Source organism: Nycticebus coucang, chromosome 6 (assembly GCF_027406575.1).
Source record: "Nycticebus coucang isolate mNycCou1 chromosome 6, mNycCou1.pri, whole genome shotgun sequence".
NCBI classification, from domain to species: Eukaryota; Metazoa; Chordata; class Mammalia; order Primates; family Lorisidae; genus Nycticebus; species Nycticebus coucang.
This window is the reverse complement of record NC_069785.1, coordinates 32,992,601-33,019,305: the sequence shown is the minus strand read 5'-3', so window position 1 is coordinate 33,019,305 and position 26,705 is coordinate 32,992,601. Positions and strand designations below refer to the sequence as shown.

The 26,705-nt window shown below is 52.1% G+C and overlaps 3 protein-coding genes across 20 annotated transcripts in view; 2 read left to right on the top strand and 1 right to left on the bottom strand.

Annotated features, from left to right (window-relative positions):
- ARHGEF40 (Rho guanine nucleotide exchange factor 40) overlaps positions 1-10,554 on the top strand; it is a 22,247-nt gene extending 11,693 nt beyond the window's left edge. For 2 of the 3 annotated variants that reach the window (XM_053593963.1, XM_053593961.1), the window contains exons 12-24: positions 664-786; positions 879-1,022; positions 1,501-2,111; positions 2,249-2,483; positions 3,034-3,120; positions 3,736-3,951; positions 4,959-5,129; positions 6,214-6,391; positions 7,753-7,857; positions 8,084-8,227; positions 8,730-8,860; positions 9,245-9,291; positions 9,406-10,554. In XM_053593963.1, coding sequence (XP_053449938.1) covers positions 664-786; positions 879-1,022; positions 1,501-2,111; positions 2,249-2,483; positions 3,034-3,120; positions 3,736-3,951; positions 4,959-5,129; positions 6,214-6,391; positions 7,753-7,857; positions 8,084-8,227; positions 8,730-8,860; positions 9,245-9,286 — 2,187 coding nt within the window. In that variant the 3' untranslated portion in view covers positions 9,287-9,291; positions 9,406-10,554. The remainder of the gene's footprint in view (positions 1-663; positions 787-878; positions 1,023-1,500; positions 2,112-2,248; positions 2,484-3,033; positions 3,121-3,735; positions 3,952-4,958; positions 5,130-6,213; positions 6,392-7,752; positions 7,858-8,083; positions 8,228-8,729; positions 8,861-9,244; positions 9,292-9,405) is intronic. The other variant, XM_053593962.1, reaches the window with a different exon arrangement.
- On the bottom strand, positions 10,406-26,705 carry ZNF219 (zinc finger protein 219). 9 transcript variants are annotated; one of them, XM_053593966.1, is made up of 5 exons: positions 24,896-26,705; positions 13,853-13,941; positions 12,160-13,585; positions 11,730-11,861; positions 10,406-11,468 (listed from the first exon to the last, which is right to left on the bottom strand). In XM_053593966.1, the coding sequence occupies exons 2-5, from the start codon at positions 13,856-13,858 to the stop codon at positions 10,864-10,866; spliced, it is 2,169 nt and encodes a 722-aa protein (XP_053449941.1). In that variant the 5' UTR covers positions 13,859-13,941; positions 24,896-26,705; the 3' UTR covers positions 10,406-10,863. The 9 variants fall into 9 exon arrangements, with proteins under 9 accessions (XP_053449941.1, XP_053449940.1, XP_053449943.1 ...); XM_053593965.1 differs by lacking the exon at positions 24,896-26,705 and adding an exon at positions 19,353-19,557; XM_053593968.1 differs by lacking the exon at positions 24,896-26,705 and adding an exon at positions 18,863-19,243 and having other exon boundaries at positions 13,853-15,419.
- Positions 19,597-24,902, top strand: TMEM253 (transmembrane protein 253). 8 transcript variants are annotated; one of them, XM_053593979.1, is made up of 10 exons: positions 19,597-19,733; positions 19,819-20,077; positions 21,280-21,422; positions 21,544-21,714; positions 22,078-22,188; positions 22,280-22,336; positions 22,901-23,011; positions 23,129-23,275; positions 23,611-23,683; positions 24,074-24,902. In XM_053593979.1, the coding sequence occupies exons 4-9, from the start codon at positions 21,607-21,609 to the stop codon at positions 23,677-23,679; spliced, it is 603 nt and encodes a 200-aa protein (XP_053449954.1). In that variant the 5' UTR covers positions 19,597-19,733; positions 19,819-20,077; positions 21,280-21,422; positions 21,544-21,606; the 3' UTR covers positions 23,680-23,683; positions 24,074-24,902. The 8 variants fall into 8 exon arrangements, with proteins under 8 accessions (XP_053449954.1, XP_053449952.1, XP_053449953.1 ...); XM_053593977.1 differs by having other exon boundaries at positions 23,611-23,713; XM_053593978.1 differs by having other exon boundaries at positions 23,611-23,713; positions 24,030-24,902.

The window sequence follows — 26,705 nt, the reverse complement described above, 5'->3', positions numbered from 1 at the left end:
GTAAAACGCTGTACAAGTCAGGAAACTTCTAAGGCACAAGTCCTCATCTGTAGAATGGGGGTGATGAGAGTTAACTCACAAGGCAGTTAGGAAGATGTATTCATCAATCCTCACCTCAATGACACTGGCTCAGACTTCTCTTTCTTGGGCTATTATACCCCAGTTTCTAGCCTTTCTTCAGAGGACAAAATGACTGTCCCTTTTTGGTCAAACTTCTCAGAACCAGCCTGAGAGTCACTATAGCCTCATAATAGGAAGCTAGAGCTGGGCACACTTCCACATTCACATGTCCACTTTCTGGACTGTCTCTCCAGGACTGGTTCCTCTGTCCCCTGCTTACCACTCACCAGGGCTCAGTGCAGGCCCTCAGGTTATATAAATGACCTTCATCTTGCCTTTGGTTCACACCAGTTTCATCTATTTCATACTCAGGAATAGCCCTGGAACTCTAACCCACACCCCTCACTGCTAGCCTAGCTTCTCCCTTGTCTGACACTTGACTAAAAACCTCTTATCCAGTTTCTCATTTGACCCTTGTGGAAACTACCATCACGCACTGTTGTCATTCCCCACATAGCAAATGAGATGCAGTAGTTCACCCAAGTATTGGGGTGGTGCCTTTTCTCTTCATGGGCCCCTCCTCTCACACTCCATCTTCCTCAGGTGTTGCAATGGCTCTCAGGCCCAGGGGAGGAACAGCTAGCGAGCTTTGCTGTGCCCGGGGATACCCTCTCTGCCCTGCAAGAGACAGAGCTGCGATTCCGGGCTTTCAGCACTGAGGTCCAGGTGAGAAGGGGAAGGAGGGCAGGCACCGGAAGACAGATGGGGGAAACTACCTGGGAGTGAGGAACAGGTCTGAGTCTAGCTTCCTGCTCCAGGAGCGCCTGGCCCAAGCACAAGAGGCCCTGGCTCTGAAAGAGGATGCTGCCTCCCAGAAGGTTCTGGATATCTTTGAACACCGGCTGGAACAGGTCGAGAGTGGCCTCCATCGGGCCCTGCGTCTACAGCGCTTCTTCCAGCAGGTGCATGCAAAGCCTCTTCCTTCTGTACCCACCATTTCTATTTCTTTCCTCCCTTTCTGTCTGGAGATGTTAATCAGTTTCAGGGACGCAGGACGCCATCCCCTTGATTTTCAGTCTAATTCTTCTGCCTCCTTGCTGAATGACCTGGGACAAGGTGTACTAAACTTGAATGTGCTTCCTAGACCTTCTTCACAAGACTGCCTAAGGGATTATATGAGGCATTATGTAGAAGTACTTAGTACAGGGCCTGCCAAGTATAAACTTGATATAAGTATTAGCTGTTTTTATCTAGGCTACTCTGTCTCCATACCAACTCCAAATGACATGGTTAGGCAGTGATGCTGGAATATAGAGTATGGGCAGGGTGATGAGCATTGGAAAGCCAAGGGCAAGAGGACAACAGCTGTGGTTGGATGGCATTTGGGAGTAGCCCGGGTCCTCACCCTTTCTCTCCCATCCCACCCTGTTGGCTTTGTAGGTACACGAGTGGGTGGATGAGGGCTTTGCTCAGCTGGCAGGAGCTGGGCTGGGTCGGGAGGCTGTCCTGGCAGCACTTGCCCTGCGGCGGGCCCCAGAGCCCAGCACTGGCACCTTCCAGGAGATGAGGGCACTAGCCCTGGATCTGGGCAGCCCTGCAGCCCTGCGAGAATGGGGCCGCTGCCGGGCCCGTTGCCAAGAGCTGGAGAGAAGGATTCAGCAACAGCTGGGAGAGGAGGCAAGTCCCCGGGGCCACAGGCGACGACGGGCAGACAGTGCCAGCAGTGGAGGGGCCCATCGAGGCCCCCACAGCCCCTCACCCAGCCTCAGCTCCCTGCTGCTCCCTGGCAGCCCTGGACCACGGGCAGCCCCATCCCATTGCTCCTTGGCCCCATGTGGAGAGGACTATGAGGAGGAGGGCCCCGAGCTGGCCCCGGAAGCAGATGGCCGGCCCCCAAGAGCAGTGCTGATCCGAGGCCTGGAGGTCACCAGCACTGAGGTGGTAGACAGGACGTGCTCACCACGGGAACACGTGCTGCTGGGCCGGGCCGGGGGGCCAGATGGACCCTGGGGAGTAGGCACCCCCCGGATGGAGCGCAAGCGAAGCATTAGGTGAGAGCCCAGCCCAGTTGGTGTCCAAGAAGCAGATACACTGCTCAGCAGGACAAGACTAAGACAACTGTTGGGGGTGATGGCTCCCTCCTGTGCTCCAGGTGACACCCCCTCTGCCACTCCTGTTGTACCTACAGCACCCAGCAGCGTCTGGTGTCTGAGCTGATTGCCTGCGAACAGGAGTATGTGGCTACTTTGAGTGAGCCAGTGCCACCCCCTGGGCCTGAGCTGACTCCTGAACTTCGTGGCACCTGGGCTGCTGCCCTGAGTGCCCGGGAGAGGCTTCGTAGTTTCCACCGAACACAATTTCTGCGGGAGCTTCAGGGCTGTGCCACCCACCCCCTGCGCATTGGGGCTTGCTTCCTTCGCCATGTGAGTGATCCTCTAAGACAGGCGTCCTCAAACTTTTTAAACAGGGGGCCAATTCACTGTCCCTCAGACCGTTGGAGGGCCGGACTATAGTTTAAAAAAAAAAAACTATGAACAAATTCCTATGCACACTGCACGTATCTTATTTTGAAGTAAAAAAACAAAATGGGAACAGATACAATCACACCACCTCATATGGCCCGCGGGCCGCAGTTTGAGGACCCCTGCTCTAAGACTTCTTCCAAGTCCTCGCCCTTCCCAGCCCTATCCATCCATCCCTCCTCTCAGTATCCACTGCCCTTTACCCTATGTGTGACTCTGGGCCCCAGCCCTGTTCTGTGGGTCCCTCTGCCCCTCCTCAGCCTCTGTGTTCCTGCACACAAGCTGCCTGGACTTTACTCTCTCCACAGGGAGAGTTCCTTCCCCAGCAGGCTGAGTGCTCCCTGATAACCTGCCCCTCCTTTGGGCTGCAGGGAGGTTGGGAAGGGGGAATGAGAGAGGTCTGTCTACAGAGACCTCACTGGGGATGCCTTATCTCTCCCTACTGGCACAGGGGGACCAGTTCAGCCTTTACGCCCAGTATGTGAAGCACAGACACAAACTAGAGAATGCTCTGGCTGCGCTCAGCCCCCCAACCAAGGTAAACTTTTCTCCAACCCCCATGAGGAAAGAAGAGGGGCCAGAAAGACCAAAAACCCACCGAACTTCAAAATCCCACAGGGGAAAAAAGCTTTCCTGGATGTTCCCAGGAACATCCCCCAATAATAACCTCCCAGAATTGCTGAGGGTGGGATGTGCCCCGGACTGGGAACCAGGTGAGGCTGGGTTTTATCCAGTCCACCTGAGGGACCTCGGGCAAGACTTGATTCCTCTGAGCCTCTCTTTCTACATCTGGTAAATAGGGGCAATGTTTGCTACCTCTAACTCACAGGGAAGCTCTGAGGATCAAAAGAGCTCACTCACATCAAAAGATGTGCAAGTGACTTCAAAAGTTAAAAGCCAGAGAGTATAAGGGATTATTATTTGGACTTCTCTTCCATTTACCTTCAAGATAAAGAGAACAATTGTATCTCCTACAGTTTCCCTCCCTGCTTTCTTTCCAGGGAGAGTTTTTCTGCTTTACGTTGGGAGTATCTGGGCTTCTCCCATACTCAAAAGCCTAGTGTACCACCCACCTTCCTTGCCCATACAAGAGATTGATCCTCAGATGCCCCGGTCCTGCCCTTCATCTCTGTCCTTCTCCTCCCCAACCCAGGGCTCCCTGGAAGCCGGCCCTTACCTGCCCCGAGCCTTACAGCAGCCCCTGGAGCAGCTGGCTCGGTATGGGCGGCTCCTGGAGGAGCTCCTAAGGGAAGCTGGGCCTGAGCCGAGTTCTGAGCGCCAGGCCCTTGGGGCTGCTGTGCAGCTGCTCCAGGAACAAGAGGCCCATGGCAGAGACCTGCTGGCAGTGGAGGCGGTGCGTGGCTGTGAGGTGAGGCCGTGGCTCCAATCACTCCTGATCAAACCTCTTAGCCCTGTGCCCTTGGAAGCAGTGTAAGCTGGTGATAAAAGAACCAGACTCCAGGTCAGAGGGCCCCAGGCTCTGATTTCTGACCATCTGGGTGGCCTTGGTTGAGTCACCAAGCTTCACTGAGCCTCAGTTTCCTCATCTACAAATAAAAAAGCTATGTCTTGCCAATATCCCATGTTCTGACACCTACCTTGTGGTCTCTCCTATTCCTTTCCTAATTCGTTTTGGGTTTCTTTTGTTTGTTTGTCTTTTTGTTGTTGTTGTTGTTTTGAGACAGAGTTTCAGCTGTTGCCCTGGGTAGAATGCCATGGTATCACAGCTCACAGCAATCTCAAACTCTTGGGCTTAAGCGATTCTATTGCCTCAGCCTCCCAACTACCTGGGACTACCGGCACTTGCCACAATGCCTGGCTATTTTATTTGTTGCAGTTGTCATTGTTGTTTTAGCTGGCCCAGGCTGGGTTCGAACCAGCCAGCCTCAGTGTATGTGGCCGGTGCCCTACCCACTGAGCTACGAGCGCTGCCTCCTTTCCTAATTCTTATTTTTCCCTATCTACCCTACACTTTCTCCTTAACATCCAAAATAGTCCCTAGTCTCTTCTACCTACTCTTTTTCCAGCCTGATGATCTAGAATAGGTTGGAATCCTATATGGAATAGACCTACTTCCCCTTCGGTTCTTTGCTGACTCTCTTCCTGGGTCCCCAGCACACGAAGGCTTCCCTGTAGGAGGCTATAAACCCTACTGTGCGATACACCTTTCCTTCTTCACAGGCAAGGCTGTGCAGCTAGACCAGATGTGCTGTGCATAGTGATCAGTGGTTGAATTCTAGGCTGAGGCTTCCCCAATTTTCTGACTGCCTAAGAACCAGTGCATTAGGCCTCTTGCCCTATACATCTATTTTTATGCCCCATAAAATAGGCAGAAAGGGCCCTTGGGCCAACCATCTTTCCTTTTCCTTTTCCCAGATAGATCTGAAGGAGCAAGGACAGCTGTTGCATCGAGATCCCTTCACTGTCATCTGTGGCCGAAAGAAGTGCCTTCGCCATGTCTTTCTCTTTGAGCATCTCCTCCTGTTCAGCAAGCTCAAGGGCCCTGAAGGGGGATCAGAGACTTTTGTTTTCAAGCAGGCCTTTAAGGTACAATGCCTGGAGTGGGGTACAGGGCAGGCAGTCATGCTATTTTTGAGAACTCAGGATGTTCTAGAAATTCTGTCCCAACCCAGGTTCAGAATCTGCATCATCTAGAATAGGCTTTGGAGCCTGGGCTTGGTGACTCACTCCTATAATCCTAGCACTCTGGGAGGCCAAGGCGGGTGGATTACCTGAGCTCCTGGGTTCAAGACCAGCCTGAGCAACAGCAACACCCCATCTTTAAAAATAGCCAGGCATCATGGTGGGCGCCTGTAGTCCCAGCTACTTGGGAGGCTGAAGCAAGAGAACCACTTGAGACCGAGAGTTTGAGGTTGCTGTATGCTATGATGCCACGGCACTCTACCAAGGGTGGCAAAGTAAAATTCTGCCTCAAGAAAAATAAATAAATAGAACAGGCTTTGGCCTGTAAGCAGTTGTCAAGTTAGGGTCTTAGAAAATGTTACAAGTCCCTGTCACTGATCTACCTCAGGGGGTTTTCCTTATTGCTCATGCAAAACACTTATAAGGCATTCCAAGCCAGTCTGGAAGGGGACCATACCCATTAAGGACACAAATGCCTTTTGAGTCAGAGTGGTTACTGGTGGATGAGAAAGGACACTGTATGTAGTATGTAGCTTACCTTGACTGAACTAAAGAGCCAAGAAGAAGGCCTTTTAGGGAAATAAGCTTGGTGTTTAAATAAATGTTTATAGCAACCTCTGGTCCTGGATCAGGCAGTGTGACATGGATTCTAAGGGTTTCTAGACTTTGCCCCTTACACTAGTTCCAGCTCTTCATGGGGGAGTATAGCATAGACAAAAAAGCTTAGGTTTGGAGTAACATAGACATTGGTTCAAGTTCTGGCTGTAATAAGCTATGATAAGCCCCTGGGCAAGTTGCTTTATATCTCTGGGCTTCATTTCCCCTTCTGTAAATTATGGTTGTTATGAAGACTAAATGTAGAGCACTTTGCTCATGGGAGATGTTGACCAAACATTTACTGAACATCTTCCAGATGCCGGGCTAAGCACAGAGCTTGCCCATGTGAGACCACCTAGGGCTCACTCCCACTTCCCCTATTCTTCTTCAGACTGCTGACATGGGGCTGACAGAAAACATTGGGGACAGTGGACTCTGCTTTGAGCTATGGTTTCGGCGGCGGCGTGCACGAGAGGCATACACTCTGCAGGCTACCTCACCAGAGATCAAACTCAAGTGGACAAGTTCCATTGCCCAGCTGCTGTGGAGACAGGCAGCCCACAACAAGGGTACTGGGCAGAGCCAAGGGAGGATGTACTTGCAATCAGGGCTATGGCAGGATGTTTTCTGGAGAGCATGGAGACTGCTTGGGAAAATGGGGTGTAGGATAAAAAAAAAGCACAACTTATAAGAAGATTCAAGATCTGGCTTGTGAGAGATAGAAAAGAGCCTAATGTGGCTGGGCCTAGTGGCTCACACCTACAGTCCTAGCACTCTGGGAGCCTCAGGCAAGTGGATCGCCTGAGCTCAGGAGTTCAAGACCAGCCTGAGCAAGAGCAAGACTCCATCTCTACTAAAAATAGGAAAACTAGCTGGACATTATGGCAGGTTCCTGTAGTTGCAGCTACTGGGGAGACTGAAGCAAGAGGATCTCTTGAGCCTGAGTTTGAGTTGCTGTGAGCTATGACACCACAGCACTCCAGCCTGGGGCAACAGTGAGACTTTGTCTAAAAAAAAAAGATGCCTTGGCACCCATAGCACAGTGGTTATGGTGCCGGCCACATGCACCAAGGCCGGTGGGTTCAAACCCAGCCCAGGCCAGCTAAAAAACAATGACAACTGCAATAAAAAATATAACCAGGCATTGTGGTGGGCGCCTGTAGTCCCAGCTACTTGGGAGGCTGAGGCAAGAGAATGGCTTAAGCCCAAGTTTGAGGTTGCTCTGAGCTGTGATGCCACAGCACTCTACCGAGGGCAACATATTAAGACTCTGTCTCGAAAAAGAAAGAAAGAAAGAAAAGAAAAGAAAAGAAATGGGCCTAATGAGAAAGAGAAAGCTAGAAAATTTCAGAGAGGAAAAAGAAAATACTGGGTAAAAGAAGATAAGAAACTGCTCACTGGACTCAGGTTTATGAACTGGTACCACTTACTTGCTATGTGACCTGGACTCATTGTTTAGTGGTTGGTTTGGTTTGGTTTTTGTTTTTTGCTTTATTGCTGGATTTTGCTTTGGTTTTAATTCTCTGAGTTTCATTCCACTCACCAAAAAATTAAATAGTAATGTCTTCATGTTAGTGTGATAGGATTAAATGAGATTATGTATTTGTAAACTATAAAGATATGTAAAAATGCCAGTTTTGCTCTGAAAGGCCAAGATACAAGGAAGAAGCTGAGTAGTGAAAGGGAAGTTGGCAGCTGGGATGCCCAATGGGCAGGATGCACCATGTGGGAAAGAAGAGACAGTTATCTGAAAAGGAAGTGGAACCATCATTGCTGCTCAGGTTGTAACAGTTGACAGGAAGAGATACCAGAAGAATGAGGAAGGGATGAGATTTGGGAAAGAGCAGAAAAAAAGAGTTAACCATGATGTGTTAGGGCTGGAGCTGAGGAGGGGCGAGAAGAGGTTGGTAACAGGGTCTTTGTTCCCTAGAGCTCCGAGTGCAGCAGATGGTCTCCATGGGCATTGGGAACAAACCCTTCTTGGACATCAAAGCCCTTGGGGAGCGGACATTGAGTGCCCTGCTCACTGGAAGAGGTAAGAGCCAGGTTGCTGGGGGATGGCCCCCAGGAGTCAAGACTTTGACAATGAAGATACATGGGGAGGTGTGGTATAAAGTCAGGAAGGGTAACGAGTGGGCATTTCTTCTCATAATCTATGGGACTGTCTGGGCGGCTCTGTGTGAGACTGAGGGTTATTCCCAGGGAACCAGGAGAGCTTTTCCACACCAGCACCCCACCACCCCAATCCCCACTCTCTGCAGCCGCCCGCACCCGGGCCTCCGTGGCCGTGTCATCCTTTGAGCATGCCGGCCCCTCCCTTCCCGGTCTCTCACCGGGAGCCTGTTCCCTGCCTGCCCGCGTGGAGGAGGAGGCCTGGGATCTGGACGTCAAGCAAATTTCCCTGGGTGAGGCACCTCTCAAGGGTGGCTCCCAGCATCTGGGTCATTGTGGTGATGTTCAGGCTGCTTGCTGCTGAGCAATTCCTTTTTCTAGCCAAGTAGCCCAGTTGCCATGACAACTATGTACAGCTTCCCCATTGCTAAAAGAGCCTTCCATCTGGTTGCTAGGGTGATGCTTACAACAGCCTGTTGCTAAGAAGCACTTCCTCTGTACCTCTCTCTCTAGCTCTCCTTGAGTTTCTATGGAAACTGCCTCAGCTTCCTGTTGTACCCTCCTGGTTCACCACGGCAATCCTTATAGTTTCCTGTCGCTTCTTCCCTGGTTGCTCTAATGATGCTGCTGACAATTTCCTGCCTCTTGGTAGGGGGGTTCTCTTGGAACTGGATTGCTATGGTGACACAGCTTCCTGTTGCTAAGGAGCTTTTTCTTCCTTGACGGAGCAGCTTGGTTGCTTAAGGTAATCTGGAGAGGTTCTATACCCTGCTCTCACCCTAGCTTCCCCTTCAGCCCCAGAAACACTTGACTCTTCTGGAGATGTGTCCCCAGGACCAAGAAACAGCCCCAGCCTGCAACCCCCCCACCCTGGGAGCAGCACTCCCACTCTGGCCAGTGGAGGGATCTTAGGGCTATCCCGGCAGGTAAGTCCCTGCAGTAAGGCTGGGAATGGGGTGATCTCTTCAGCTACTTTCCTGGAGGGCTTTTCTGAATATTCAACCCACTGGACTGGGGGTGAGGGTAGGAGGAAAGGAAACAGTGATCTTGTGTATTGTCCAGTCTCACTCTTTTCCTCCAGGCCTGGCTGAGATGCATAAAGGTTAGCGGTGAAAAGGAATTTTTAATAAGGAGCACAGTAGATGGAAAGGAGAGAATGCCAATAGCCTGTTTTGGACTTGGGTTATAATAGCAAAATCCAAGAACTTTGGGGAGGAAAGAGATGAGTTGACAGTCTTAGCAGAGAAAAGAGAGAGTAAGAGAGAGGATATGAATATATCCCTAAATTCACTGCAGTTTCTTTTCTTCAGACTCATGCTAGAGCCCTGAGTGACCCCACCACGCCTCTGTAACCTGGGTGAGTCCCAGTACTTCTTTCCCCCTGCATGTAGCTTTCTTCCTCCTCCCAGATGCATGGGAGTCACCTTCATCCCTCTCCCAAACCATCTCTCTCTCCTCTCCTGCCTTTCAGAGACTATCCAGAACTTGGCTGCAACCCCTCCTTCTCAGCATATTTTGGACTGGGATGACAGTGGGACATAACGGAGAACTGGACAAGCACTGAATTTCTTCCCCCTGATTCCCAGACATAAAGGAGGTCTAAGGACCAGAGCATCACCCTGCTACTGCTGTCTCTAGTCTCTCCAGCTTGGTGCCTTCTCCTGCAGGAACCAGAATGGCCACATTGCTTGCCTTCACATCCTGGAGCCAGGGAAATTATCTCTTTCAGACCTTCCCAATCCTCAAGCCAGCACTCTCATGCCAGCCCTCCCCTGACAGCCTATGTTCTCTTCTGACCCCACCAACTCTCCCAGAGAACATTTATCTCTACCAGGTCAACTGGAGTTCCTGGTGACTCCATTCTGAGGTATCACTGGAAATGGAGCTATGCAAACCATTATAGGAGGGTGGGGTAGGGAATTACAGACTTTATATATGTAATACTGTTATTATAATACTATTGTTATATTAAATGTATTTACTCACACTTTGCCTCCAAGGAGCTACAGCAGTCCTCAGATAAAGGTGATCTGAATAACTTGAGAACTCCCCCTCAACTAAGCCTTAGAACACAGAAAATACAACCAAAGCTGAAAGGTACCTTCCACCTCTTACTGACCCAAAGCTGACTCTAAGCCTGGGAGAATGTGCCTCCTCCACAGTGGCTCCAAGAGGCTCAATGCACTCTTTGAAGTTCCTTCTCCCACACTGCACCCGCCTCTTCAGGCTGATCTGGTCACAAACTGGGATCCAGCACAATCCAGCAGTTCTCAAATTGAGGCTCTTGGGCCACAATGTATGAGAACTCCCCAGGCCACTTGTTAAATGCTAATTCTTGGGCCCCACCCAGAGCTACTGAATCATAAGCCTGCAGATTCTGCATTTCTTATCAAACTCTTTGGGTAGTGTCAGAAAAGGTGACTTTCCTGGACAGAAGAGCCCAAGGAGGGAATTTGATAATAGACACAGGGCCTGTGCCTCAAGACACCTGTTTATTGGGGACACGACTCTGCGACAGGGATGACAGGAATCGTACCAAAAATAGCGACGTCTACAGGGCCCCTGAATGGGGCAAGAAGGGTACAGTGCCCCCCACCCCCACCCCTCGTACAAAAATAAACTCTCACGCCTATGGACCAGCAAAGACTGGCAGAGTGGCTCCTCACCAGGGACACAACCTCTGCCAGCCCTGGGACCCCGTTCTTTGACCCTCACCTCTGCCACTTCTAAGGCACTGTGACTCCCTTGGGCTGGGTGGGTACTGCCCGCCCACCCGCCTACGCCCACCGCCCCCTCCACCTCTGGTCCGTCTGGGGCTGGGATATGGGTCCCATGCTGCCCCCTGCTGGCTGCTCTACCCAACTACCTCTAGCGCTCCCCCGCTCCGGCGGAGTAAGCTCACTAAGCTAATCGCCCCTAAGAGGGCTCCCTACCGTTCTTGCCCTGCCAGCCCCGCCTCTCCCGATCTCGACAGCCCGGGGCCCTCCTCCCCTTCCTGCAAAGGACTGGGAGGGGTCTCTCCTGATGGTGCCCGGGCATAGGGCGGGGATGCGTCAGCCTGGGGTGGTCGGCGGCCCCGAGCCCGACGGCTGTGATGCACTTGAAGGTGCAAGGCCATGAGCTCGGGGGCTCCAGTGGCAAAGGGGCAGAAGAGGCAGCGATGCAGGGCACCGCCCGGCCCGGCCTCGCCTCCTGGCCCAGCCCGCAGGGACAGGTCCAGGGGTTCAGCCTCACCGCCTCGCCCGTTGCGCAGGGTCCTCCCGGGACTGGCGGGTTTCCGACGGGACCCCGGCCCGGCACCGCTCGGAGGAGGCCGGGGACTTGCTGCGCCCTCGACCCAGGTTGCAGGCTGTGGAGCCGATTTGGCTCCGGACGACGGGGCAGAACCCCGCTGGGAAGTGGGGGGTGGTTCCGGGGGTGGCCCGGGGCCTGCCCCGCTTCTCTGCTCTCGGTGGTGACGCTGTAGGTGATACTTAAGCGAGCCGGACTGGGTACCCGCGTAGTCGCAGTGCGGACACTTGTAAGGGCGCTCGCCTGGGAAGTGTGTGGACAGGGTCACGAGGTTGTGATCACTGCACACACCCGCCCACATTTCGCTCAATTTACAGACCTTATTCTCAGGACCAGTTAAAAACATTGCCTCTTACCCACTTCCATTTAAAATAAAGGGGGGGTGGGGTCCTCACTGATAACCTCTGGCCAATCCGATGGCTTCCAAACAAGGGTTACCTTCCCAAACCCACACCTTTCTTCCAGTCCTCCAGGCCCCGCCCCGCCGGAGGATGTCTCCCTCACCTGTGTGCACTCGCAGGTGCACTTTGAGGTGGTGCGCTGAGCGAAAAGATTTTCCGCAGAAGGGACAATCCTTGCCGGTGGCCCCCCGGCCCCCTTCAGGCCGGGTCCCTCCAACCAACAGCCCGTTCTCTTCTGCAATACACATGCCAAGAGGGAATCAGAGGAGCCCTTCGTCCTCTCTAGGCCACGCGCCCCCACACCCAACCGACCACCCCCACGAAAGACTGCTTCCCCTCGGGGACACAGTAACTTGAGGGGAGTCTGAGGGGTTGAATTTTTAGTGTCCTCAGATAACAAAACCTCCAGAAAGAAAAAAAAAATCTCAATAGAAATAAAAGGTTTTTTCTACAGGGAAGCTACAGCAGGTAAGTGGTTGGCATTAGTCGGCCAAGAACGAGGGACACCGGGAGAGAGAAGGGTCCCCACGTACCCTGCGTGGTGGTTGATCTTGCTTGGGCCCCGGCAGCGGGTGCAGAGTGCCCTGGCCCCTCGCCGGGGCGCGAGTGCACGGAAGACAGAGGGCCCATCGACCTGCCCCGGGCCCAGGTCTCCTCCTCCGCCTCCACCACTTCCTCTTCCTCCTCCGGCTCCTCCGTTCGGTGCCGGCGAGCCCGGGCCGGGAGAGCGGAGGGCAGTGGGCGGAAGCCTCCGAAGCTGCGGCCGGCGCCGGGCTCAGCGCCCTCGCCATTGGGCCGGCCTTCGCCCGCTCGCAGGCTCAGGTACCCCAAGAGGCTCGTGGGCTCACGGCGCTCAGCAGGGGTAGGCGCCGGCGCCAAGAGGAGCGCTGGCCCCAAAGGCTCATAGGCCAGCAGACCCAGATCAGGAGGCTGGGGGGCCCGGGCCTGCCCCGAACCGGGGCCCGGGGCACGCAGTGGACCCAGCTTGCTGGCGTGCACCTTCATGTGGTTCTTAAGGAACCAGGGCTCCTTGAAGCAGCGGCCACACACAGGGCACGCATGATCAAAGGAAGCCTTGTGCTTGCGCATGTGGCCCTTGAGAAACCAGGACTGTGTAAAGCTCTGGCCGCACACTTGACAGCGGAACTCCGGGGGCGCAGGAGGCTCTTCGGGAGTGGCAGGGGCGGGAGCCGGGGTAGCCTCATGTTCAGGCTCCGGCTCCGGCTCCGGCGCCGGCTCCGACTCAGGGACCGATCTCGGTTCAGGCTGGGGTGGAGGCTGGGGTTGGGGAGCAGCGGAGGCGGCCGCCAGGGGGCGCTCGGGAGCCCCGTGGGCCGTCAGGTTGTGATGAAGCAGCTCCTCCTCCTGGCTGGAGCCGAAACTGCACAGGCTGCACTTCCAGGGCCTGTGCAGAATGTGCAAGTGTCGTTCGCGCTCCGCAGAGGTGCGAAACTTGCCTTTGCAGTAGGGACAACGAAAGGCGGACGTGGAAGGAGCCTGGGGCCGCGCCGGGCCCTCGGCGGCAGGGGACGTCTGCATGGCCCCCGAACTGCGCGCTCTCCCGAGTCGGGCCTCGCGCAGCAGGGCGCGCTCCTCCAACTCCAGCAGTAGGCGTGCGGCAGGGCTGCGAGGGCGTCCCGGCTGGTGCGTGCGCAGGTGCGAGCGCAGAAGAGCCCGCTGTGCTGCGCGGTGGCCGCAGTGCGGGCACTGGAAGGCCTGGGAGCCGGGGTGCGCCCGCAGGTGCAAAGCCAGGATGGAGTTAAAGCGGAAGCGCTTCCCGCAGACAGGGCAAGGGAAGCGCCGTTCGCCCGTGCGACTCTCAGACCAGCTCAGGGTTCCCATTCCCGGCGACCCCGAGCTGGCGCCTGGCCCGTTGGAGTAGCGCTGCAGATCCAGCTCACCGTCGAAAGCTGGCGGCGACGGCGCTAAGTGGCCGCCTGGTGCACGGGGACGTGAGCCCTGTGGAGAAAGACGTGGACAGAGCAAAGGGTGGAGAATAGAGGCTGTGCAGGGGCGAGGGGATTGGGGACCAGAACACGATGGAAGGTGGGCACAGGTGAACGACGAACAGCGGGTGCCGCTCACCTCGGGAAATTGGGAGATGGATGAGAATTGAGACGTTGGAGCCACAGAGATACTTCTAACGATGGGAGGTCAGAGAAAGAGGTAGGCATGGGGAGGGCGTATGTAGTTTTAAGTACTTGTTGAGGCCAGAGCTTCACTCACCTCCATGGACCCCTTTCACATTCTTTGGTTCTGGGGAGTGCAGGGAAGAGGAGGAAAAGCTGCTAGTGAAGGCAACAGGTTCTGAGGGGCTAAAGCAAGAGAGAGACAGATTTGGAGGAAAAGATGAGCCCTCATTTTCAGCAGTGCAAAAACCACCCTCTACCCCAGAATCTTAGCGCCCTGTATGCCTAAAACCTATCCCTTCTCTCTACTTACATCCTGAGGCACAGGGGCTGCTGTACTCAGAAACTGAACCCTTTGATTTGCCAAGCACACAAAACTCCCTGATAACCCAGATTTCTTCCCCAAATAAGATGTTTTAAATGTCTAAGTCCAGAACCACTACCACTACCACTCCACTCCCTGGTGGTAGGGAAACCATCACAATGTACCGCTCTCCCATTTGGGTTGGGTTGTGCAGCATGATGAACAAATGAGGTGAGCCTGCCATGGTCCCCAAGTTATCCAAGTAGGACCAGTTGATCTCAGACCCTCAACTGACCAGCCAACCAAACATCCTTCCAGGTTCCACACTGCTTCCCTCTGCCTGTCTTTCCGTCTTTTTCCCCCTCATTCTCCCTCCCTCCGCCTGGATTCCTGATCCATTCATTTCCATTCATTACAGAGACTCATTCATGCATGGGAGAGAAACACCTCCCAGCAGCAGAGTCTGAAGACAGACAGAGGGGGAGGGGCGCGAAGAAGGAGAGAGCCAGAGGGAGAGGGAATGAAGAGAGAGTTGGGGGAGGAGTGGAAGTTAAGGGGCATGGCCAGCCTGGGGAAGGGGTTAAAAACTGCAAATATCGTATAGGATTCATCCCCTAGTTTCAAACCTTGGAGCCTGTAGTATGATGGGGCATCTGAGCCCCTTTGTCCAGGGCTGTTCCGAGGCAGGCTTTCCTCCTCTCTGCAGGGGAGAGGCTCCCTCACACAAGAGGAGGATTACACTGGCTCTGAGCTCAAGAGGCTGGAGTGAGGGATGGGGGGCGGGGCTGGGCTGGGCCATCTGCACAGATAAGGGCTCAGCACATGCTCTGAACAGGAAGGGGTTAAAATTCTCCAGGCTAAAATTCCCTAGGCCTGGGACATGCAGACTACAGTGCTAAGGAAGGAAAAGAGCACTCAGAGGAAGAGTATGGGGTGGGGGGTGTTCCTGATTCTAAGCTTCAGAGGAGATCACCCTTAGGATTTAGAAGCAACCCCAGAATTAAGATTCATGGAAACAGGCATGAGAGGATGACCAGAAGTTGTCCAGTCTACCTTTTGGCCTCTATATAGGATTGTATCTGGTCAAGACTAGATGAATGTGGGCCTAACCTATTTTTTAGGTAAGATAGAATATTTGAGATACAAAGAACTTCCTTACATTATGCATTATGAAACTGAAATGGGTTACTGAGAAAGAAAAGGATTCAAGAATTACTTAGCTTAAGGATCTTTAATAGAAGAAAACTGGGCCAAGAGTCAGCCCTGCTTATCAGCAGAGAGAAAAGGCTCTGGAGGTCCAAGGCTTCCTTCATTTTCAACATGTAGTAGATGTGGTAAGATTCCATGAAGGGGAAGGTACCTGTTACATGCAGAATCTGGGCTATGGTAGTATAATTAGCAGAAGATTAATTAACAAAGTGTTTTTGTCCAAGGGTCACTAGATGACCTCCACTACTATTTAATATGTTGTCTTTCTGTAGCACCAAACTAGAGTACCCACTCTCATCCTCTGGTTTGTCCAAATAAACTCCTTTCCTGGGAATAAGAGCCTTCCTGGGCTCACTAAATAGTGTTATAAAAGGTGAATTATAATAGGGCCGAGGGGTATAAGGCTATTGTGGACCCAGTCTAAGCATTAATAGCCCTACAGCCTTGGTAAATCACTTAACTTAACCAGTTTACTTATCTGTAAATAAAATAAGGGGTTTGGACTAATTTACCCTGATAGTCCCTTCCAGCTAGAAAAAGTTTTGTGGTTCTGTGTCACAAGACTCTTCTGGACCCCAGAGAGATGTTAAAACAAATGGCCATTCCTTCAGTACCATGGAGAGTGCAGTGGGCTACCAGAGAAGCCACTTTGGCCACCTCAGGACCACAGAGCTATGAAGAGCTAGAGGGGCCACGGTTGCCATTTTAGCATCACAGATAAAGTACTGAGAAAAGCTAAGGTTTTTGTTTTTTGGGTTTTTTTAATTCCTATCTGGGAACCATAGGGAAAAAAAAAAAAAACAGTGGTACCAGAGGGATTATTTTGGCCTTTGGATATCACTGAAAATAGACAGAGGTAATAGAAAATAGAGGTAACTAGAAGAATTTTAATTAGCTATAAGGAGTGTCCTGATAGTCACAGTTTGTACATCCTGGAATGAGTTACTGAGGCATCATATTTGGGTCCATCACATTCTGTTGCTCTCCTGGGGATTCCCGGAACATCCTGGTGTACAGCCAATCTGGTATATTCAGAGGAAGCAGATGGCAGGGAGAGGGGGAGCTGGGAATACTGCATGGTCATAGCTGACTAACCTACGCACACATACTCTGATTCTGAGAAGATTCTAGGGCCCCTAAAACTGTCTATAAGATAGCAAGCAAAAGACTTAATGGGAAGCTGGCCTCATATCCTAGGCAAGAAAAGTAGGAATAGGGCAAAGCCCCCACTACCACCACCATCACCGCAAAACAACAACAAATCCTCTTTTCACATAGCAGGTTCCAGGATGAAAATATAGTAATATACAACAAATTCTAAACTGAAGCTGAATTCCTCAACAGGAAAAGTTTCCCCAGAAGATGGCCTAAAATCAACAAAACTCATTGAGAGTCTTTCCTAGGCTCAGTCAAAAATCTCCTGAATCAAACAGTGCCTGTGGCTCAGTGAGTAGGGCACCGGCCCCATATACCGAGGGTGGCAGGTTCAAACCTGGCCCTGGCCAAACTGCAACAAAAAAATACCCAGGTGTTGTTGGGAGTGCCTGTAGTCCCAGCTACTTGGGAGGCTGAGGCAAGAGAATCGCCTAAGCCCAAGAGCTGGAGGTTGCTGTGAGCTGCGATGCCATGGCACTCTACTGAGAGCAACATAGTAAGACTCTGTCTCAAAAAAAAAAAAAAAAATCCTGAATCATCGTCATACCAAACCAGGTTCCAGGTGTCTGACCCCATCATTTTTTTCTCAATAATGGAAAGCACTGACAGAGGACTGAGATTCTATGAACTGATTTGGAACCTAGGTCATGCATGTATTGGCAGAGGAAAATAATCAGTTTTCTATAGTCGGCCCTTAAACACCACCACGAGACTTGGCTAGATAGTAGCACTAACCTACTTTCCGCCTCCACGGGAATCAGGGGATATCTTGCCCTTATTTAGATTCCATAGGGATGCCGGGCCTGGGATAGGGATCAGAAATCTTTCAAAAGCAACAGGCCAATTATCCTTACATACTAAAACAGCACTGGTGGGGAAGGGGATGTGGACAACCAAACCTTACTGAGTTCAGAAGGATGAATGGTTGGGGAAAAGATTTAGAAAAAACTGGTACATAGAAGCATCTGCTAAACGGACCACGAAGACTGTCCCTCAAGCCTTGTGCTTCAAAAAGGTTTAAGGTCAAAGTGTAAGGGGTAGGGGCTCAGGACTTCTGGGGTCTGACTATAACTAGGTCTCTGTCTCTGGTCATCTTTAATACTTGATGTTTTTCCCTTTGTTGAAAAACCTATGCCTCCCAAGTCTGCTAACAATTATGATTGCCACTGAACTAGAGGGGTAAAAAGGAAAGAGAACTTCTTAGGTAGTCTAGAGTCAAGATTACCTTGATCACACACAAAAAAAAGTTGTTCACTTTTATGGTCTCTTCATGGCCCTTTGCACCTCACTACTCAGATAGCTTCTCCAAACCCACCCTACTCCACAGCTTGCCTGCCTTTTATACCTAGCTCTTAGTAAACCTTCCTTCCCCTCCCTCCTCATTCTCCTGAGTTGGGAGCATGGAACCTCAGTCATAGACTCCAGACAGCAGGAAGAAAGTACACCTGCTCACCTGGTGCCAACCCACCATGGTTGAGTCTTATCTCAGAGGCATGTCCTAACATGACCCCAATTCTGAAAGTTCTAAAGGGCCTGGATTGGGGAAGAGGGCTGTGTAGCCAGCCCTAACTCCCCTTAACTGGAGCTGAACCTAGAAAAGTCAGTCTTAGCACCCATAGGAGCTTCATTCCTCAGACTAGGACGTGGGGAAGGTGGGGGAGGTGGGCAAGAGAGACTCTGGGAAAATCCCCCTCCAGAAATAGGTTGGCAAGTAGGGTAGGACCTATGATTCCACTTGAGAGGGTTTCCCAGCAGCACCTCGGACCCTTCGGGGAAGATAAGCCAGAAGGATGATAGGGGGCAGGGTTGGGAGATAGGGAGGCCAGGGCTCAGCTACCCCTGGCCAGGAGAACAAAAGCTGAGTTACAGCCGCCTCCGCTGCTGCCGCCGGCCGAGCTCTTTGTGACACTTTGTTTGGGACTCAGAGAGGGAAGCACCCCCCATCCTTTCCCCTCCTCCCACCCCACCCCCCCGTGCTCCCGGAGAGTTTGGGTTCCTTCTCCCTCCCCCACCAGCCCTACCTGGGCCAGGGGGTGCGCATCCGCTCAGGCTGGAGCCTCAGCCGCCCCGCACCCCCCAGGCCCCTCGCGCCCTGCCTTCGGGCCCCTACAAAGACACTCGCCACCCCCGCCCCCACCCCGGTTGGCCCTTCCCCTTTGGTCTCCGCTCCCCAAGCTCTTCCACCTGGCCCCCCCTCTCTGGGGCCCCCACCCTAGCTCTCCAAGCTTCCGAGGCCGCCACCCCCACCCCGCCCCCCCAAGAGCTCTGGGCGAAGTTTGCTTGGGGCCGAGCCGGCGCCCCTCCCCCGCCCCCGCCCCCTGCACCTGCTCCGAGTCGGGCGCGCGGAGCAAGCCCCCCCTCCGGGATGGGGGAGGGGGCGGGGGCGGGGGCCGGGTGGCGGACGTGGGGGGGCCGCGAGTGGGGGGAGCGGCTACTCACGAGCCCCGGGCGGGCGGCGGCGGAGCGGGCGGCGGCGGCGGCGGGCGGCGGGCCGGCGGCGCGGGCGTCAGCGTTACGTGGGGCCGGGGGAGATGCGCCGGGCCCCGGCCCCCCCGCCCCCGACCCGGCCCCCGCCCCCTCCCCGGTCCCCCGCCCCCGGCCCTGGCCCGCATTGTGTGCGGCGGGAGGCGGCCCGGCCATTAGCATGCGGGGGGCGGCGCGGCGGGGCTGGGAGCCGCGCGGGAGCGGGGTTCTGGCTCCGGGAACAGGGAGCTGGGGACCCCGGGAGCCGTGAGAGGCGGCCGCCAGGGGCGGGGTGCGGGCAGTTTGGAGACGGGGGGCGCTGTCGGTGGGAGGGAGGAAGGGAGGGAGCGGGGGTGGGGCGCACAGACGATTCCTACTGGAGACTGGAAGAGATTTTGAAAGGTCATCTCGTCCTTCCCCCAGCCTCCAAGCAGCACTGCCCCTCCCACCCTAAACCCGGACATACCAGGGAAGGAGTTGGCTCTGCCGCTCTTTCTGCCCCAACATGCACAGACTCGGGAAGTTCTTCCTGGGGTTTTATCTCAAAGCCTCTCCCTTACAATTTCTGTCTCTCTTTGGGGGGAGGAGGAGGGGCGATTATAGAGATAGTTAATGTCGGCCGTATAAGAAACATTATTTAAAGTTACTCTTAGGTCCTTTCTGTTCTTGATAAACAATTCCCGCTCCTTCCTCTCGAATTCTGTTTTCCATTCCTCAAGTCACTTTAATGGCTCTCCAATACAACAAATATTTACTGAGTGCTTACTAAGTACCAAGCACTGTGCTCAGCGCTGTGGGGGATGCACAGATGATGTGCTACCTTCCTTAAGGAGACTAATCTAGACTTGTAAGTAGTATATTCTGATTAAGTCAACATTTATGGAATGCCTGTGCACATATTTAATCCTTACAATAACCCTCTATAATATTAGTCCTCACAGGTAAGGAAAATGAGGCTCAAGGAGTCTCTTTCTCCACTGGCCTGCAAACTCAGGGATCTTCAGTGCAAGCCCAACATCTCACATGACCAAGAAATAAAATTAATCCACATGAGGACTGAAGAGGAAGGAGTGGACACACAACAGTTCCCGGAGAGTTTGGGGATCCTGAATCCCTTTAAAATGTGATCCATACTACAAAAGAGTGATCCTGTGCCTCATTGATATTGGCTCAGCACTGAGCAGGGCAGAAGTGAGTTATAAGGGCCATTTGCCTCCCAGAACCCCGCCTCCTGGTACTAACTCCCAGGGGTCTTCTGGCTGTCTTCTTTTATTATCAATAATAATAAATGATAGTAATGATGGCCACTAACATTTATTGAGCACTTATAGTGCCCATTGCTAGGCTAATCTGGTTCATATAAAAATTTTTTTTTTAATGCTCAAGGCAACTACCACTTGAGATTGGTATTATATTAAGTAAACTTCCCTTTATAGATAAGGAAACAGAGAGATTAAGCAACTTGCCCAAGATCTGGGATTTGAACAGAGGTCTGGTTGCCTCAACTTTAGGCTCTGCACCAAAATGGGCCTTTCCTGTCTTTGATCTATAGAATATATATTGGGGGGCCCAGCTGGTTTTGCTTCCTACTATAGAAATAAATGTCCTTAGCTTAGCTTCTGAATAAGCCCTTTAATATATGGGCATCACTGTGACCCCATCAGGCACCACTAATGATCAATTCACTCACTGTGAATTAACAATTGTTAGCCCCTTTTTATCAGAGGGCAAACTAAGGTTTAAATAGTTAGAATAAGTATCCAAGATCACACAGCTGGGAAATTGGCATAGGTAAGATTTTAGTACAGGCCAGTCTGGTTACAAGGCACCTTTACTCTCAAAAATAGTAATTGTTGCAATAGTATCCTTCCCCAAACTGACCATGTGAATACCATCTTCCACATATGTCTAGCTGCAGATTATCACTGAGTCAAAAATAATTCCCACTATAAACAGGGTTCCCCATCTATTTATTTAGTCAGTGTTCAATTCAGAATAAATACTTCAGCAAAGGAAAGAGAAAGAAGAAAGTGTCCAGAAAGTGAGAAATAGGAAAGTTAGTGGAATTAAATCTTACCTGATCTGGGGACAAAGCTGCAAGTGGTAATGACAGGGGACCAATCCAGACAGAAAGAGGGATCTCTCTAGGGAAAAGCAAGTAATTTGAGAAGGAAGTCAAAGAAAGGAGAAAGATTAGATGGAAATGAGGGGAAACTGAGGTCCAGGATTGATAGTATCCATGGGGATGAAGTGAGTGAAACCAGAAGAGGAACCTAGGATGGGCAGAAATGGGGGCAAGGGGAAATGGGAACAGAATGAGGCAGTCCTGGGTGGCTTGTGGAGTGAACTGAATGAAGTTGGTGTCTACCCAGAACCACTCCCTGGATCCTTAGGTGGACCTTTGCTCTACCACACCCAGCCCTGACAGCCTTTCTCTGCCAGGACAATTTTGTCTTCTGCTCTGAGCTACCAAGCTCCTCCGGAGTCCTAGAAGCCAGCTGGGTCCCATTCCTTTGGAGTAGCTACTTCAAACTAGGTAGGTGTGAGGCCCTGGGCCTCAACTTCCTGGACATTGGGAATGGGCTGTCTCCTAGGACTCCCTGTCTGTCAGAGGGGTAGCCAACAGAGATGCTGTTGCATGTCCTGTCTCCTTATAGACAGGACCCCTACTGCATTTCTCCCAGCCCAGAAAGCTCCCAGGGCTTGTGGTCAAAGGCCCCATGGAGGAAAGAGCTGGTCAGCAAGAGCAGGAGAGACACGGCCTTCGTCTGGAAAAGTTACAGCACTGGGCAAGGCACAGGAAGAGTGGGCACCTTTTGGTGCTGGCGGTGAGGCCATCCCATGTGTCAGCACATCCGTTTGTACCCAGTTCAATTCCATCCATCCATGTTTAGTGAGCACCTACTATGTGCCAGAAACTGCTAGGCTCTGAGTGGGAGGAGGGAGGAGGAAACATAGAAATAAATAAGGCAAGATCCTTATCTCCAAGTAACTTCTATCATGTGGGGAAAATATACAGGATGAGGAAGAAAAAAATGATATTTACCTTTTAATTATCACCTCCTTCACTGCCCTTGGTTGACTACTTTCCTTCACTATGCATTCATCCCACATGCTCTAGAAGAGGTATGGGGTTGTGAGAAGGAAGGAAATCTAACAGTTCCCTCTTAACTATCTGCCCTGTCACCCAGGTAAGCCAGTTATGGCTGGCAGTGGCTGTGGTGCCCTTTGCTGTCTCAGTTGCCTGCCTGAACTCTGCATGTCACACGGCCACAGTGCTGCCTCTTGGGCCAGGAGCCTCAGTAAGACCTACCACAACAGGGTGGAAGGAAAGTTCTAGAGGCTCCCCCCCAATGGGTCCAAAGCTCAACACTTGCCCTTCTCACCATTCAGGGTCTCCTCACTGGGATTGTCACCCTTGAGCTTCGAAGAGCACCCCGCCTCTGGAAGGTGAGAGGAAGAGAATGCGGTATTGTCCTCCCCTGGAAAGTAGACACACATATACTCCTCAGCCCAAGAAGTGATTCTCTTAAGTGTTGACTCATTCTCTTAGCTGTCCACCACTGACTAGCCTAAAAGACTGAGGGACAGCAAGAAAGTTAGAGGGATGATGGCCCTGTTTAGAGGTGGAGAAGCAGGAGCTGAGTTTTTGGGGTTTGGGGGGGGTTTTTTTGGAGACACAGTCTCACTTTGTCACCCTTGGTAGAGTGCCATGGCATCATAGCTCACAGCAACCTCAACCTCTTGGGCTCAAGCACTTCTCTTGCTTCAGGCTCCCAAGTAGCTACAACTACAGCAGGAACCCACCATAAAGCCAAGCTGTTTTTAGAGACTGGGTCTTGCTCTGGCTAAGGCTGTCTTGAACTCATGAGCTCAGGCATTCCTCCCAGAGTGCTGGGATTACAGGAGTGAGACACTGCGCCCAGGCAGGATCTGAGTTTTGTTTTCAGATAGGCTGCCAATTGGGGCCTGGGGTCTCCTAGAAGGGGCAGGACTGAGCTGGCTCACTTGCAGGTCCAGGCTATGATGTTACTCAACACCTTCAACGTGATCTTGGGTTTCATCGTGGTGGTGGTCGAGGTGATGAAGACAGCCTTGGGGCCTGTCCCGACTGTATCCTCCCAGGTATGGGTAAATGAAGAAGAAAGTGGGAGGATAAGAAGGCAAGAGATGGAGAGGGAAAAAGGTAGGAGCAAACAGGTGCGGAGTCCCTAAAGCATCCTCAGCCCTGTCTACCTGCAGCTGGCTGGCTTGCTGGTGCTGGAGCTGAGTGCTGAGGCCTTCACCCTAACGGGAGTGCTGCTCTCAGTGCATGCCCTATTCTTGCTGAGCCAGAGGAAGCCCGGATGCTGCAGGAGCCAGAGTTTGCACTATCAGGAGCTGCAGGAGGTATTGGGGGCTGGGAGGAAAGCAGTGAACTGCCAACTCATTTTCCACTGGCTATCCCTGTCAGTGGCACTTCAGGGAAAACAATGGGGCAGGAGGGAAATGAAGAAGTCCTAGGTTGAAATGGATTGGCTTTCTAGCTTTGGACATTTCTCCCCTAATGGTGGGTAAGATGAAATTTGTTATCTAAATGACTGGGGATAGAAGAGTAGAAAAGCATTAGGAAACTGCCCTGTGGGAAACACAAGAAAAAACGGGGGAGGAGAAGCAACTGCTTCTCTCTGGGGTTTTTCCTATCTTGTCCCTACAATTTACTCACACCTCTGTCTGGTTTTCAGGGCCTCTCTGAGTTGGAGGAGGTTCCCAGTTTGGAGAGTGGTTCCACGGTGGCCAGCACAGGAAACTGAACAAGTGAGAGAGCAGCCAAGGGGGAGCAGACAGGTGCTGCTCTCCTTCTACCCTTCAGCCCTCTCTTGACGATCGTGCACCCCACCCCACCGAACTCAGAAGCTAGCTTTCTTGAGACGTGCATGAAGCCTGTGGGGTGCCTTTGGTTATTACTCAGAGCAGGCCCCTTTCCCTCACCTCACCGCTCTGAAAAGCTGCTTCCTCCCTTGCGTCCTTATCCTCCTTCCCCACTGCCTTTCCATACAGCTTTACATCTGTCTTATCTCGCTATTCTCTTGTCTACCTCCCACAGTTCCATCCACTTTAAGCCCCGGTTCCCACACATGGCAACTCTCTGAATCCATTCCAGAGATGTTCCAGTTTCTCCTTCCATTCTGTCCCTTTCTACTCCAGCGGAGACTACAAGTCCCAGGACGCCCCGCCTGCCCCCGTGACCTGCTGGAAAATAAACAGCCTTCCCTCCACGGTGGGGGCGCTGTGCATCTGCAGAGTGACGCGAGGCTCTGGAAGTCAGGGCCTCGCCGAGAGTTTCCTCGGACGCGACCACTGGCCCGCATTCGGGGAAGGGCTGGGCGGCCAGTCCTGCGCGGGGGCGCCGCCACCCCAGCCACAACAACTGAGAGATAACTCTGGATGCATATCCCTCTTGCTGGAAGCTTCAGAGACCGGCGAGGGCTAAAGGATGGCACTTAGCAGAGCCGGGGTTTCCCAGAAACTGTTGCCACCCCCTCGTTCGAGTGCCCAGGTCCAAAGTCCTGAGACTTGGAGCGCGCGCGAGAAAGGGGTTGGAGATGATGAGTCAGAAGCGCGGGCCTTTTCTTGTCCCCCTCCCCCGGGGCCTGGGCGTCGGTGGAGGACAAATTCTCTCGGCAGGCGGAGGGAGGGACGTTGCCACCCGACCTAACACTTTCCCGCCTCTTGCGAGCACGCTAGTGTGACGAGCCCGCGCTGCCGCCACCCTTTCTCTCCAAGGCGGGATCGGGACTGCGCAGACTCGGCCTCTGGGCAGCCCCGCCGACCTTTGATCCTGGCTGCCGACGCTTAACTGAAGCTGTGGTTGCGCTCAACCCCCACCGTTTATGACCTTTGCAAGTGTGCTCGGGTGGGCTTGGGGAAATCCCAGGAAAACTGGGAGCCTCAGTAGCCCCAGCCGGGTAGTTTGCTAGCCACTAAAAACTACATACGGACCAGAGCTGGAGTACTAAAAGAACTCACCCCAAATTCATATAGTGCCCAGGATGGGTGCTCGCCTCATACTCATTTTTGTTCCCACTGGAGGCTTCTTTCCCTAGGGACCGCTGCTTCTCCAAGCTTAGCCAAGCGCAGACACCAGTGAGGACAGAGCGCAACCTGGCTGCCTTGCCTTGACATTGCAGTGGCGCCTTGGGAGTGGTAACAGCCTTCTTGTGACAAGGTTAAGTGTGAATACTAGTGGGTGGGGACAATTTTGCATCGGGCTCTGGAATGGAGAAAAGATCTGGGCCTCCCTCTTTTCTTCCTCCCTCCAATCTTAACTGCCAGAATAAAGGAAAACCAATAATCAAGGGCCCTAACAAAATAATTTTCTTCAAAGTTAGACGGTAGTAAGTAGATGAGGAAGCTGAGGGAAGAAAATCAACAGTTTGCTTCAGCTTTTAGTTATTTGATCAGAAGTCTAGATATTATATTCCAGTTTCTAGAGAAGCTCCATGACCATGCAAAAGAGTCTTGGATTAGGTTAGGCTAGGTCACAAGAGTGGGGAACTGGTGGCCTCAAGACCACACATGGCCCCCAAGGCTGCAGGTCCCCCACCCTGTGGCTAAGTTATGTTGTGGTAAATGCCAAAACTTAAGTGGCTTAAAACCACGGATACTACCTGTCCAAAGTAGGCTAGGAAGAGATTCTGCTCAGGTACCCAAGTTGATGGAGCACTACCATTTTGAGATCCTAGCAGTGTCACCATGGAGCTTAAGGTTACCTACCTCATAAAGTGAAATAAGCATGAAGAATTGTTCATGGGCTCCTAAATGCTTCTGCCCTGAAGGGATAAATATCGCTTCCACTCACAGTTCATTGGCCAAAGCAAGTCTTACAGCCACACTGGCCACAGAAGAGGCAGGAAGGGCAATCTTTCTTGAATGTCTGGAAGGTGAGGGGAAGCAGAAATATTTTCTTAAAAGAAAAAGGATTAATCATTTGGGAGGATTATTAAACACTTCAGCGGTTAAAACACATCTGTTCTAGCAATTATGCCCAGATCTACTTTGGTTTGGTTCCAGAAGACCCTAAGTGAAGTTCTAGCATTTTTTTCTCAAAAAAGATTGGACTGGGAGTCAGGAAATCTAGATACTGATTCTGTTACTTGGGCAAGTGAAACCTCTCTCTGAACTACACTTTGGTCACATGGAGATCATAATAATATTTATCCTCTCTACTGGAGCAGCAAGGCTTAAATAGAATCACATATGGGTAAGTACTTCAAAACTATAAAGCACTTCAGGAGTTGAAAATAAATTGTCTGCAGAGGCAAGAAATGGTTTAAATGAATGAAGGAGATTTGAGGTAATAGGAAGTGGTGGGAACTGTGGCAAACAAAAAGCACACATTCTACTTAAAGACTTCGCCCCATCAGCTCTGCCTAATTTACTATCATGTGGGACTGTGGACTTGGTAGTGCCATAGCTCCGGTTTTTCTACAGAAGTCAGAAGTTCTGAGTTTTAAAATATGAAATCGCCTGTAATCCCAGCGCTGTGGGAGGCCGAGGTGGGCAGAGCTAGAAGGAGACCCCACCTCTAAAAATAGCCAGGCATTGTGGTGAATGCCTGTAGTCCCAGCTACTCGGGAGGCTGAGGCAAGAGGATTGTTTGAGCCCAAGAATTTGAAGTTGCTGTAGGCTATAACACCACAGCACTCTACCAAGGGTGACAAAGTGAGAGTTTGTCTCCAAATATAAATAAATAAATAAAATGTGATGTCATCTGATTTTAGAATGTTGATAATTTTTTAAAATCAAGAGCCAGGGCTCGGCGCCCGTAGCTCAGTAT

Excerpts from the sequence above, each read along its gene's own strand:
- ZNF219 (XM_053593966.1), bottom strand. Across the intron at positions 11,862-12,159 it reads AAGATCAACCACCACGCAGG|AAGAGAACGGGCTGTTGGTT; the intron begins GTACGTGGGGAC and ends TGTGTATTGCAG. Across the intron at positions 11,469-11,729 it reads GCACCTGCGAGTGCACACAG|GCGAGCGCCCTTACAAGTGT; the intron begins GTGAGGGAGACA and ends CACACTTCCCAG.
- TMEM253 (XM_053593975.1), top strand. The coding sequence starts at position 21,607 with ATGGAGGAAAGAGCTGGTCAGCAAGAGCAGGAGAGACACGGCCTTCGT. Across the intron at positions 22,189-22,279 it reads CTCTTGGGCCAGGAGCCTCA|GGTCTCCTCACTGGGATTGT; the intron begins GTAAGACCTACC and ends CTCACCATTCAG. Across the intron at positions 23,276-23,610 it reads ACTATCAGGAGCTGCAGGAG|GGCCTCTCTGAGTTGGAGGA; the intron begins GTATTGGGGGCT and ends TCTGGTTTTCAG.